This window comes from Cottoperca gobio, unplaced genomic scaffold, assembly GCF_900634415.1.
Source record: "Cottoperca gobio unplaced genomic scaffold, fCotGob3.1 fCotGob3_231arrow_ctg1, whole genome shotgun sequence".
Taxonomy (NCBI): Eukaryota; Metazoa; Chordata; class Actinopteri; order Perciformes; family Bovichtidae; genus Cottoperca; species Cottoperca gobio.
In genome coordinates this window covers 35,666-50,665 of record NW_021166860.1, presented here as the reverse complement: position 1 = coordinate 50,665, position 15,000 = coordinate 35,666, and the positions used below count along the sequence as shown (strand labels likewise).

Sequence of the window (15,000 nt, the reverse complement as noted above, 5' to 3'; positions counted from 1 at the left end):
GAGGACATCACTGTCCTACATTTTTCATTTAATTGTATTCGTATTTTTTATTAGAGCAACAGAAAACATCACAAGCTCAAAAAGCAATTAAGAAAAAGCATAAAAAGTTAATAATAAATGAATTAACAAATCATTACTCGTATATAAATATAACATAAGGGCTGAGCAACAAGCCTATTCTTTTTAAAGTGAAAAGTTAATAAAAGTAATGTATATGTAATATTGGATTTAAACAATATATTTTAGTATATGTACAGAATTAATTTTAATTATTATTAAGAGCAGGTGTCTTAAAGTTATGAGTTATGTCTTAAAAATAGTAAAAAAGTGAAGACGGGAGAAGGAAATGATTAATACGAATTAATATTAATATTAATATTAGAATTAATATGATAAGTGCTGTATAGTTATGGAAATATAATGCTTTACATTGTGAAAACACAACACAATGAGATTAATATAAATATTATATAATATCTATTTAATATGTACTGTAGTAGTAAGTCCAACTGGAAGACAGAAAATAAATTAACTGCATTAATTATTCATTTATAAGTCTAGTATAAAAATATGGAAAACATTTCTGCACAAAACTACCACTTAGCTCTTTCATTTTAAAATCAGATATTTATTTTATTTTTATTGCATTTCTTTCATATTTTATTGTAAGTTTGTTGATTTTCGCATTCCTATTTTTATTTATAATTTAATAAATGTTCTCTTTCTATATTTATATAAAGATATAAACCAGATTCTGAATCTGTCCATCAGAAGTTATTAAATTAGATTATATTAAATATAAGTCAGAAAACTAAATGCCCAGCAAACTCTTAATAAACAACAGAATTATGTATTTCATGTGTGAAAAGAAGCAGCTCATAAATATATAAAAGATTTTAAAATGACCGCCGGAGGATTAAGAAACGTAGAACGTGTTGAGCTGAAACCAGGAAATGTTTTGTATTTTCACTCAAATAATGAGAAATTAATTCATTTTCTGTCAACGAATCAAACAAATAGTTAATAATTTTACCACAGGTGTTACTGCCACCATGTTTACTACTTGTACTAATCATCTCTAGATTATTATTATTATTATTTAATACTAAAACACAAAATACTTAATATATTTTCCAGATCGGAGACATAATTTAGCGAATCATCTCTTCATGAGATGGATGTTTGTTATGCATGGTCCTTGATTATTAAAGACTAATAGTTCATAAACTAAATACATTTACTTCAGTACGTAATCATTTTGAGGTACTTTACTTGAGTATTTCCATTGTATGCATCTTTATACTTCTACTCCACTACATCTCAGAGAACTATTGTCCTTGTTACTCCACTACATTTATTTAACACCTGTAGTTACTTTTTACAGAAACAACAAGATGTGTTTAAATATATAACTAATCTGCTTAGTAGTACACACAATATTAAAAACTTGCTCCACATTAAGAAGCTCTTATATGTGTAGTGATAAAAACAGACGATGGTATTCTATAATAATACGACACTTTTAAAAGTAAGTACAAGTTAAAAGTACTCTTAGACGGAGGTATTTCTACTTTTACTTGAGTAAAGCATCATCTCTGTCGCTTCAAGCCTCTCAAAGGACAGAAACAAGCCGTCATCATGTGACTGCAGCTGAACTCTGTGTTTAGGATCTGAAGCTGCGCGAGTCTCTAATTATCCGACACTTATGTGACCGTTAGCTTTACCTTGGCGAGGCCGCCCACGTCCAGGTAGACGCAGCTGACAAACACATTCCAGCCGACCCACAGCAGCGTCCACAGCAGGTACTGAGGAACGGAAACATTACAGACACTTCATGAAACTCACAATTCAGAGTCCAAGGAGCTCCCTATGTGTGTCCAGAGACTAAAGTAGTTTGATGACGAGAAAGGCCACAACATTTGTACTGGTTGGTGTAAAGGGTTGAGATCTGGTGCAGACAAACTTTGGTCAAATATCTATCAGGACGACTCTGAATGTTTTAGATCGCATGAGAAATCACACTTTTATCAGCAGTCAAAGAGAGGGTTTTCCAAAAAGTGAGGAAAAACGCTAACGGTGTGTTTAATAAAATGTATTCTATATGAAATGTTGTTACGCTGCATATGTGCAGTCTTTGTTATCCAAATAAGAAAATCTGCGGCTCTGCCTTTTTTAACCAGAACTATACAACTCTCCGCCGAAGACACGAGAACTTATTTATATTTTACTAACCGTCCCTCTTCCTCTGTTTGTATTTGTTCTGTTGTTTCTTCACTTTGGACGACTCCCCCTGTATGAAAGCTGCTATTTAAATAAATTAAAAACGTGCAACTCGACTTGGACTCTTTTCACTTGAAGATACTTGAGACCCCTAAACCGAAAGATTCAAACGTTTGTCATTTAAAAAGTGTGCCACGAATCAGTCAAAGAAAGAAGCTTCTCAATGCTTTAACACTCGATATCCCTCACCATGAGGACGTAGCGTGATCTGTACTGGATGACCCCGAACAGGCCCAGGATGACCACGATGATGTGGAAGAAGTTGATCATGATGGGAGCCCACTGGTAGCCGAGGAAGTCGAACACCTGCTTCTCCAGCGCAGTGATCTGGAGGAGCAGAGACACGAGGACTCATGAGACTTTCTAGTCGTTTTGTGTCTCTTTGTAGTTGTTTTGTGTCTCTTTGTGGTCGTTTTGTGTCTCTTTGTGGTCGTTTTGTGTCTCTTTGTAGTTGTTTTGTGTCTCTTTGTGGTCGTTTTGTGTCTCTTTGTGGTCGTTTTGTGTCTCTTTGTAGTCGTTTTGTGTCTGTGGCCATTTTGTGTCTCCTTGTCGTTGTTTTGTGTCTCTTTGTAGTCATGTTGTGTCTCTTTGTAGTTGTTTTGTGTCTCTTTGTAGTCGTTTTGTGTCTCTTTGTAGTTGTTTTGTGTCTCTTTGTAGTCGTTTTGTGTCTCTTTGTGGTCGTTTTGTGTCTCTTTGTCTCTTTGTGGTCGTTTTGTGTCTCTTTGTAGTTGTTTTGTGTCTCTTTGTGGTTGTTTTGTGTCTCTTTGTAGTTGTTTTGTGTCTCTTTGTAGTTGTTTTGTGTCTCTTTGTAGTTGTTTTGTGTCTCTTTGTGGTTGTTTTGTGTCTCTTTGTAGTTGTTTTGGTCTGTGGCCATTTTGTGTCTCCTTGTCGTTGTTTTGTGTCTCTTTGTAGTCATGTTGTGTCTCTTTGTAGTTGTTTTGTGTCTCTTTGTAGTCATTTTGTGTATTTGTGGTCATTTTTTATATTTGTGGTCATTTTGTGTCTTTTTGTAATTGTTGTGTCTTTGTAGTCATTTTGTGTCTCTTTGTAGTCGTTTTGTCTCTTTGGGGTCATTTTGTGTCTCTTTGTAGTCTTTTTGTGTCTCTTTGTAGTTGTTATGTGTCTCTTTGTAGTCGTTTTGTCTCTTTGTAGTCATTTTGTGTCTCTTTGTAGTTGTTATGTGTCTCTTTGTAGTCGTTTTGTCTCTTTGTAGTCATTTTGTGTCTCTTTATAGTCCTTTTGTGTCTCTTTGTAGTCATTTTGTGTCTCTTTGTAGTCGTTTTGTCTCTTTGGGGTCATTTTGTGTCTCTTTGTAGTCGTTTTGTGTCTTTGCAGTCATTTTGAGTTACATTTTGTAGATGAAGGGTCCTGACACTTTGGGCCCCGAGGCCTGTGCCTCAGTAATCCATCTACGGCTGCACTGGTTTGTCTTTTATTAAAAGGTTTTTTTCGGGATAGTTTTTTCTCATCCGAAGCGAGGGTCGAAAGGACAGAGGGTTTAATTAACTTGACTTGAATCTCTTGCTTGTGCATCCCAGAAGATTGTAATTTTCATTATTACAAGTTGTCATGGGGGACAAAGACAGACCATAATGTCGTGTCCCCCCAGTCAGTCATGATGAAGGGGGGCAGGGTGGGAAACACAGAGGAGGAGGAGGAGGAGGAGGACAAAGTGGGTGCAGCCCTTCATTGTGGTGGTTGTAGTGGTGGGCGGTCACTGCTTTACATAGACACTACCAACTACAACAAGCTAACTATTAACATAGTTCACAAAATGTATGTGTGTATCGTGGCGTCAACTAACTGTTGTGTTCAGTATCGATTAATCTGCCAATTGTTTGGCTTATAAAATATCAGAAACTGGTGAAAGATTCTCAAGGTGACGTCTTCAAAGAGCTGGTTTTGTCTGAACAACAGTCCAATACCAACACCAAGAAAACCTGCACACATTCCCGATTAAGAAGCTGGAAGCAAATCTAACTTCTTATTTTAGTTTGCAGCTGATGCAGAAATACGTACAATGTGAATGGAAGGTCATCAAATATAACAAACAATATGTTTAACAGTGTAAGTGTAAATGTCAGATTGTATATTGTCAGGAAAGATGTAAAACACGAGGGCTTCAAAGCAACAACAAATCAACTTTCTTTTATAAACAACAAGTATTTTCTGATACTTGTTGATACTGATACTCTGATAATTGAGCTTTTACTTGTAATATTTGTGACTTTTTATGAGTACAAGTTGTAAGTTAGAAGCGTGTATGTGTGTATATCATGAGAGGAAAACATCTCACCAGCTGCAGACAACACAGGAGGATCAGCATGCATCGTGCAGAGCAGCAGCCCATCTTCCTCTCGCTCTGGCTCTGATGAGGAAGATGAGGAAGAAGTGGATAAAAACAGTGATTCAAAAAATACTCAAACACAAGTTGAAAACCTGCGAAGCTTTAGGTCCATCTCCGGACGCACAGTGCACTTTACCTCATGAGGAAAACACGGAGGCTGTCCCTGTGGGAACTACAAGAGAGGGGGGAGGGGAGTGTATGAGGGGCGATTAGTGCCACGACGAGCCTCCGGATGCTTCGGTGATATGTCTCAATATTTTTATTTTGACCAAAGAAGATAAAACATACAGTATATTAATGTCTCAATGCTCATTTACATATATTAAATAATTATAAACCTATATTAAAGATATAAAACATAGTGGTGTGTTTTGAGACATAAATAAAAATTATAGCAAATTAAAGGGAACATTTTCTAAATAAAATAAATAAATAATTGAATAAAATAAAAATTGGCAAGGATAAAATAAGGTGAATTTATTTATAGAGCGACAAATCACTGTGGCAGCTTAAGTTCCCAAATACATAAAAACATATATATATTTACTTCTCACAAGTTATTAATTATAATTAAACTTTACACTTTTGATAAATGTTAAATGGTTTTTCAAGCTAAATCTCTGGTTCCAGCTTCTTAAATTTAAGGATTTGCTGTTTTTCTCTTCTTCTTTGTTTAAATTGTAAACAAACAGGTTTGAGTTTTGGACTTTTGGTCGGACAAACAGGCCATTTGAAGACATCGGGCTTCAGGAATTGTGATGTGCATTTATCCCTAAACAAGTTAGTCAAATAAATAAATGGCCGGTTGAATCGATAATGAATATAATTAGTTGCAGGGGTTACCAGTTATTGTTTAAAACCACTTGGTGTGATAGTTTTGAGCTGCTTTTAGACACAAAGTATGACAAACGAACGAAAAGTGAGAAAAGGAACAACTTGGATTAATTAAACAGACAATGTGTAATGTTCTGCCACTGGGGATCTCTCAATCAAAACAATAAGAAAATATGATTAAATATAGAGTTAAAAAGTACCAGGATGTAAAAAATGTCTTAAAACTGGATAAAAAGTCAGTTTATGAAGCTTCTGGCTACAAACACAACGCTGACACTGCTCAAAGGGGAGACGACGCCATGACAGGAGAGAGAGAGGAAACGTTACCTTCAGGGACATTACACATCTCTCTGTCTCACTACATATACAACACAGGACTGATGACACCATGACAGGAGAGAGAGGAAACGTTACCTTCAGGGACATTACACATGTCTCTGTCTCACTACATATACAACACAGGACTGATGACACCATGACAGGTGAGAGAGGAAACGTTACCTTCAGGGACATTACACATGTCTCTGTCTCACTACATATACAACACAGGACTGATGACACCATGACAGGAGAGAGGAAACGTTACCTTCAGGAACATTACACATGTCTCTGTCTCACTACATATACAACACAGGACTGATGACACCATGACAGGTGAGAGAGGAAACGTTACCTTCAGGGACATTACACATGTCTCTGTCTCACTACATATACAACACAGGACTGATGACACCATGACAGGAGAGAGAGGAAACGTTACCTTCAGGGACATTACACATGTCTCTGTCTCACTACATATACAACACAGGACTGATGACACCATGACAGGTGAGAGAGGAAACGTTACCTTCAGGAACATTACACATGTCTCTGTCTCACTACATATACAACACAGGACTGATGACACCATGACAGGAGAGAGAGGAAACGTTACCTTCAGGAACATTACACATGTCTCTGTCTCACTACATATACAACACAGGACTGATGACACCATGACAGGAGAGAGGAAACGTTACCTTCAGGGACATTACACATGTCTCTGTCTCACTACATATACAACACAGGACTGATGACACCATGACAGGAGAGAGAGGAAACGTTACCTTCAGGAACATTACACATGTCTCACTACATATACAACACATTGATAGTCATTTTTAAACATTTCAATGTGGAAATGTCCCATGTTTTTACCTGTAAAGGATGAACAACTAATATGAATATGTTGTACTCTGACTCCCAGTATGCAGGACGACATAATCACATCATATTTTGATTTTTTCTTTTAAACAAACAAACAAAAATAGCTGTGTGGTTAAATACTTCTCCCATACAATTCCCCTGTTTCTCCCTCACTGTGGCACGGATCGACCCTCATACAGCAACACCGTCTCCTGCCCCCTGATTGGCTGTTGCTCTCCTGCAGAGCTCTGAAGATCCAGCAGGTGGCGGGAGAGAGGTGGAGGTGTGTGAGAGGATCAAGGTTAAAACAAGACATTACTGGCCTACTTGTAGTTATTTTACATTTACATTTAAATACAACCTGTTATACATTATGATATATAACTTTCTAGATTTGTTTTGTACTTTTTTCCAATTTGTTATTGTAATTTTCTTCTGAACAGCTATTTAATTTGAATTCAGATGTATTGTTCATATTTGTATAGTATGTATACAATATATATACTGTATATATTATATAGTATTTTCTCATATTTTTATTGCAATTTTTATTTTATAGTTATCTAATTTTTCTACACAGCTATTTCATTGTAATTCAGATGCATTGTTCATGTTTTTATAGTATTTTCTCATAATTGTAATGTCATTTTAATATTATACAGCGGTTTACTTTTTCATTAGAAATATTGCACATATTTTATAGTATTTTTTCATTTATGCATTGAATTTTCTTCTATACAGCCAATTCATTTTAATTCAGATATATTGAACACATTTTATGGTATTCTTTAACATTTGTTATTTTTCTTCCATTCTATATCTATCCTAGGTTTCTTCTTGTTCTACTTGCTTTGATTAAATTTGAATGTTCTCTTACTATGTTTATGTTATGCACAAAGACATTCCTTGTACGTGACTTGGCAATAAACCAGATTTTTATTCTATTTTATAAAAGTGTAAACATAATAAGGGGTCCCACTGGGCTGACAGATAAATATCTAACACTTTGACCTTTGACACTTTGAAACAAGGTTTCAGGAAAACATCTTCACAGGAAAGTAAAACCGTTTCAGGTTTTCTAGGTGTTTTGGTTCATAACATTAAAACATATTAAGAAGAAATTCAAGCAAAGTACTGAAAAAGTCAAGAATATAAGTCTAGTATAGAAAGTTGCACTAGAAAATAAGAAAAAGATAGAATAAAAAAATAGTTTGTTATAAATTAAACTGCAAAACTGTCAATCAATTAGTCTTTTGACAGAAAATAAATTGATTATTCAGTTATTTTTCATTCAAAGATATTTCATGGTTCCTGCTTTATAAGTGTGAATGTGTTGCATTTAATTATTGTAATTATTTTATTATTATTTATTTTATTTTAAAAATAATATTTTTGAGGTTTTGGGCAAACATTTACAAATACGGGTCAAAACAATAATAATAATAATAATAATAATAATAATAATAATAATAACAATAAAAAATAAAAGATAGTAATAAAACATAAATAATAATACTTTCTTTTAATAATACTACTTATAACAATATGAAGAAAAACAATAATAATAATAATAAAACATAGTAATAAAACATAAATAAAAAAAAATATATAGATTTTGAAATACTACTTATAACAATATGAATAAAAACAATAATAATAATAATAATAATAATACGAATGTTTTAATAAAACATCAATAATAATAAAAAACATTAATTATAATACTACTTATAATAATATAAATAAAAACAACAATAATTATGACAACAATGTATTTTCTCACAAATACTTTGTTCAAAATACAAACTTGTTTTTTTATACATAAAACTAAAAACATATTATTTCAACAGGTGGTTTTAAAAGAACTGATTTACACCTGAGAGTAAATAATGTTCCGACTCTAACCAGAGGCTCCTCGTGCACCTTCAGCAGGGACTGATCAATCTCATTACGCACAGCCTCACGCGCACTTCCCCACCCTTCCAAGGGGTGGCGCTAGAATCAAAAGACACACTCAGATTTGGGGGGGGGGGGGTCTCCAGCTCTGCCTGTGTCACATGGAAGCTCAGTAGCCGAGCCGAGGGGACGCGGGTGCAGATGGAAGGGGCTTAAGGGGACCGCGGAGGAGCTGAACCTGGAGATAAACCCGGAGATACAGCGGCACGCAGGCGGGTTAAAACACGGCCCAGCCTCCCTTCTGGCTGGGGGAGCAGAGGCGCGCGGACAGGGGCGCACGAGCGGGTCAGCGGGGCGCTCATAAAAAAGGATGTCACATGCAATATTCTGCATTCCTGTTTTTTTCTGAGGAAGCAAGTTATCGCTGTTTTGATTGATGATGTTTAAACGCCGGGTCCGAGGGGAAGCAGAACGTGAAGGATGCTGCGCCTCCCAAAACCTGAGCTGAGTGAGTACAGAGGTGCTATAGCGCAATGTGACAGGCTGGAGGGAGGGGGGGGGGGGCTCCATTCATATGTGCCTATAGATTCAGCTCGATAAGATGCACGCGCAGGTTCACATCATCCTTTATTCATGCTCGAAATGTTACACCGCCTGTTTTTCTCTCTGTCTTTGTGCTCGCCCTGCCTTTTCATCTCCACTGGTCATACATTTCACACGTGTGCACGTTACTGCATTGCCTTTTTGTGATTTAAAGCCCCCCCTCGGAAAAAAAAATTAAAATGCACGCATTCATCAAAGAACTTCATTGTTTTTTGCTGAGAGGAAACCTCACATCGTGTTTCTGTGTGACATCCCTGCAGACTGAGAAGCATAAAGATAATTAACGTTAGACCTTCCGTTAACATTTGCACCCCCCCCCCCCCTCCCTCCCTCATAAATAGGGGGTGTGGGGCTTTGTCGTGTTGCCAGCTGACCTCAGGACATCCTTCACCATCCTCACTTTGATCTGCAAATTAAACGATTTGATGAGAAAAAACAGAACAAAATCACCCCCCCCAAAAAAAAAGAAACCCCACACTGCATCAGCTTCTTCATTTTTCTCCACCTACACGAGCCCCCCCCAGCCCCTTCACACCCTGCATGCATGCTTTTTCAGGCATCATTTTGAGTCGTGGTGTGTAACCTGTTGTCAGCAGCATCACTGCAGTTTGAGGTGTCAGAGCCCAGAGGCGCGGCGAGCCGGCAGCCTGTGATTGATGCCTACTGAGTGGGAGCCATCATCACACACACACAACCTCCACACACACACACACACACACACACACACACACACACACACAAAACATGGTGCTGATGCTGATTTCCTCCACGTTTAACTCATCAGCAGCTGTAAGGCGTCATGTGATCAGAAGGAAATGATTCTTTTTGTGTGTGTGAATAATATCAGAGGCTACTGCACAGATGAAGACAGAGAGCCTCAGCTTTCTTCTTCACAGGGGCATGGTTAATCGTTGTTGCAAGCAAACATTTGACCTAATTCACATTCTCACACAATAGCAGTCTCCCCCTCTCTCCCCCCCCCCCCCCCCCCTCTCCCACACACACACACACACACACACGGCTGTTATTTGTGTCACACAGAGGGTGAGGTTCTCGCTCCACATGAACTCCCAGGTGGTTTATCAAAGCCTGAGCAGATTGAGCAGAGGGGACACTGCTGCCTCGCTGCTTGTCGAAAGAAGCTCCAGTTTTATTAATAATGAAAAGATGTGTAAATGTTCCTAGAAATTAAAAAGCCGACTGGTATTTATTGCATCACTGCAGGCAGTGTACGGGGAAATGTTGCTCGAGAAAAATGCATTTTAATGAGGATTACAGCAGAATTCCTTGTTTGACTTTTGTGCCATAAACTGAACTATGAACATTATCTTTCATTGTTTGAAAGAGTTGGAGTAAGAGCCTTTACAATTTATGTGTATTTTTAGTTAATCTTTTATATGATCTATTTGTTGAATGTGTGTTTCCTTTAAAGACATTTAATTTTTGAGATGAGATTCAAGTCAACAGGTGATAAAGGGCTGACGATCATTTTTCATTATCGATGAATCTAAACAATGAGCTGCGACGGTTAATCTATTAATAGAGTAGTTGAGTAGTTGAACTATTTTGATAATTGATTCATCTTTAAAGTAATTTTTCATTCAAATAAATGTCAGAAAAGGCTGTTTTTAGCCTCTTAAATATGGAGATCTGCTGCTTTTTTCTGTTTCATATCATATTAAAGGGAATATCTTGGGTTTTGGACAAAGCAAGACATTTAAAGACATCACTTTGGATTAAATGTAATATAGATATATATAGATATAGATAAAAAGATAATAAGATATATAGAGAGAGATAGATATAATAGATAAATGAAGAAATATATATAGAATAATAATATAAATGTAATATATATATATAATATAAATTAATAATATATATATATAGATATATTATATTTATATATAGATATTACATTAATAAGATATATATATATATATAAATGTAATATTATATATATATATAATATTACATTTAATATTATATATATATCTAATTATATTATATTATATATTACATTTAATAATATATACTATTATATATATAGATATATATATAATATTAATTTAATCATATATACTATATATATATATATATAATATTAATTTAATATATATATAGCATTTACAGACATTTCTGCAGGAAACATTTTTTTTAACAATAGTCGCCTAATTGCTGCAGCTGTAGAAATGTTTCATTCACAAACTAATGATCTTCTCTATTAATGGATTTCTTGTGTTAATAGTCTATAAAACACAGAACAACACACCTCCATCTCATGATTCTCAGATCAGAGTCATCGTTTGAGCTTTGCAAACTTGCAACAAGCGTTTATTACTTTACTTTACATTATTTTCTGACAATTTCACTAAACAATTCATCGATTAATCGTAAAAAAAGATCTTCAGATGAACATTTGTTGCAGCCATATCAGATATTTTAGAAGTTTTTTTCTAAAGAATTACTTTTTATATTTATTTACAAAATGTATTTCTAATTAATTGATATTCAAATAATTTCCTGTTCATCGACTAATCGCTACGTTTCCTCCATTGCGACATTTCTTTACATTTGAATATTAACAAAGTCGTACAAAATGTGCACCAGACTTTCATTTTTATCTCTTTACTGAAGATTTAAGCACTTTAAATCATTTAGCATGAAAAAAAAGCATAAAGATTATTAGTTGATTAAAACGTTTCCAGCTCACGGTGCGTTTAATCGACTCGCTTCTGGCTGTGCAGGACGTCCCGGGAGGCGCTAGTGACGATTCTCTCCGACCAATCAGAGGTCGACAGAAAGACGACCGGAACATATTTTGTGTTCCGATTATTCGTATTTTAAGTAAAAATGCTGAAATCTCTCTGAGTGTTTGCTGCTTTAGTTCAATATTCGATATTTTGTTTATATTTTTGGACTGTTGCTCGAACAAAAACAGCAAATTTGAAGACGTTGAACATTTTTCACTGGCAGATTAAATCATAATGAAATTAATTTAAAGCGATAAATAGAAATCTGTATTTTTTTATATGCAGCAAAATAACCTAAAGCTCATAGATTCACTTTCAAACCTTCATTTGCTGATATTTTGTTCCCAAAAGGTAAATAATGAACTTTTATTTATTTATATTTTACTTTGTTTCAAGGGGAGACACTACAGGTGAACAGGGTCATACATGTTGTACACACTACAGGTGAACAGAGTCATACATGTTGTACACACTACAGGTGAACAGAGTCATACATGTTGTACACACTACAGGTGAACAGAGTCATACATGTTGTACACACTACAGGTGAACAGAGTCATACATGTTGTACACACTACAGGTGAACAGAGTCATACATGTTGTACACACTACAGGTGAACAGAGTCATACATGTTGTACACACTACAGGTGAACAGGGTCATACATGTTGTACACACTACAGGTGAACAGAGTCATACATGTTGTACACACTACAGGTGAACAGGGTCATACATGTTGTACACACTACAGGTGAACAGAGTCATACATGTTGTACACACTACAGGTGAACAGAGTCATACATGTTGTACACACTACAGGTGAACAGAGTCATACATGTTGTACACACTACAGGTGAACAGGGTCATACATGTTGTACACACTACAGGTGAACAGGGTCATACATGTTGTACACACTACAGGTGAACAGAGTCATACATGTTGTACACACTACAGGTGAACAGAGTCATACATGTTGTACACACTACAGGTGAACAGGGTCATACATGTTGTACACACTACAGGTGAACAGGGTCATACATGTTGTACACACTACAGGTGAACAGAGTCATACATGTTGTACACACTACAGGTGAACAGGGTCATACATGTTGTACACACTACAGGTGAACAGAGTCATACATGTAACTAACAGATATCATGAAGCTTCCCCACTTCATGACTCACATCAACACAAGTTTATATTAAGTGTTTATATGTACATGAGGCGTTATGTAATGTAGCTGTGGAGAGTTTAAATCTACACACACAGTTACACACACACACTCTCATGTTCTCATGTTCCTCTCGTCTCACAGAACACCAGTTCTGGAAGATAAATTGACCAGAACATGAACAACATGAATCATATTTAACAGACGGTAAATATATTTATGATTATTATGAAGCTCCAGTTTCCTTCTGGTCAGTGCAACACCTGCAGGAATCTGCTGGGAGTTGCAGCTCCACAGACAAAGAGGGGGTGGTGGTGTGTGGACATGGGGAGGAAGGCCGGGAAACCTTGTTGGGAAATGTGACAGCCTCCTCTCATCATCTGCTCCCGGCGTATAATGACTCCGACACTGTGGCAGCTGCAAGTTAAACACCTCACATGTGCTTCTTTACATCCAGTATTTCACTACACTCACTCAGTGCTGGATCAATCGGTGGCGTTTAAAGCAGGTCTGTGAAAATACCCCCAAGACAGACATGCTGGGAAAACATGTCCGCTGCTTTCTTGAAGGAACACTAAATGAGCTTTTGTATATCCGTTACTCCCCCCGTGTTACCTTTACCTTGCGTTTCTCTTCCTGCCTTCACACTGAACAAAGAATCCAAAAAAACTGAGAAAAGCTTTGATGAATTAAAATAAATGGAGTCAAACATTTGTTTACAAACTCTCACACAACTCGTGCAGAATAATCTCAAGTAGATCGATCTACGTGATCACATGTCATTATGCACTATGCATAATATATGCATTATGCACTCTTTACCGGCCTCCCAAAAAAACCAACGGAGAGACTTCAGCTCATCCAGAACGCTGCAGCGAGGCTGCTGACTAGAACCAAGAGGAGAGACCACATCAATCCAGTGTTAGCCGCTCTACACTGGCTTCCAGTAACTTTTAGACTTTACTTTAAGGTCCTCCTTCTTGTATACAAAGCCCTAAACGGAACCGCACCAAGTTACACTGCCAACTCTCTAATAAACTATGTGCCCCAAGAACATTACGATCATCCACTACTGGTTTATTAAATGTTCCCAGAAACATCCAAAGGAAAATTGGGGATGCAGCCTTTATCAATTATGCACCAAAGCTATGGAACACTTTACCTGCAGACATTATGGAGGCAAGCTCGCTCAATATCTTCAAAAGTACAAACATATCTCTTTACTTTAGCCTTTTAATGGTGATATTTTATATCTCTTTACTTTAGCCTTTTATTAGTGATATTTTATATCTCTTTACTTTAGCCTTTTAATGGTGATATTTTATATCTCTTTACTTTAGCCTTTTAATAGTGATATTTTATATCTCTTCACTTTAGCCTTTAATAGTGATATTTTATATCTCTTTACTTTAGCCTTTTAATGGTGATATTTTATATCTCTTTACTTTAGCCTTTTAATGGTGATATTTTATATCTCTTTACTTTAGTCTTTTAATAGTGATATTTTATATCTCTTTACTTTAGTCTTTTAATGGTGATATTTTATATCTCTTTACTTTAACCTTTTAATGGTGATATTTTATATCTCTTTACTTTAGCCTTTTAATGGTGATATTTTATATCTCTTTACTTTAGCCTTTTAATGGTGATATTTTATATCTCTTCACTTTAGCCTTTTAATAGTGATATTTTATATCTCTTTACTTTAGACTTTTAATGGTGATATTTTATATCTCTTTACTTTAGCCTTTTAATGGTGATATTTTATATCTCTTTACTTTAGCCTTTTATTAGTGATATTTTATATCTCTTTACTTTAGCCTTTTAATGGTGATATGTTATATCTCTTTACTTTAGCCTTTTAATGGTGATATTTTATATCTCTTTACTTTAGCTTTTTAATGGTGATATTTTATATCTCTTTACTTTA

The 15,000-nt window shown here is 35.7% G+C and overlaps 1 protein-coding gene across 2 annotated transcripts in view; it reads right to left on the bottom strand.

Annotated features, from left to right (window-relative positions):
• LOC115004970 (sodium/potassium-transporting ATPase subunit beta-1-interacting protein 3-like) overlaps positions 1-4,845 on the bottom strand; it is an 8,570-nt gene extending 3,725 nt beyond the window's left edge. Inside the window, exons 1-5 of one of the 2 annotated variants that reach the window (XM_029426732.1) lie at positions 4,764-4,845; positions 4,577-4,648; positions 2,470-2,607; positions 1,725-1,805; positions 1-15 (exon numbers count right to left, since the gene is read on the bottom strand). The exon at positions 1-15 is cut by the window's left edge and continues 189 nt beyond it. In XM_029426732.1, the coding sequence (XP_029282592.1) occupies positions 1-15; positions 1,725-1,805; positions 2,470-2,607; positions 4,577-4,630 (288 nt within the window). In that variant the 5' untranslated portion in view covers positions 4,631-4,648; positions 4,764-4,845. The other variant, XM_029426731.1, reaches the window with a different exon arrangement.
• Positions 4,846-15,000: the final 10,155 nt, after the last annotated feature.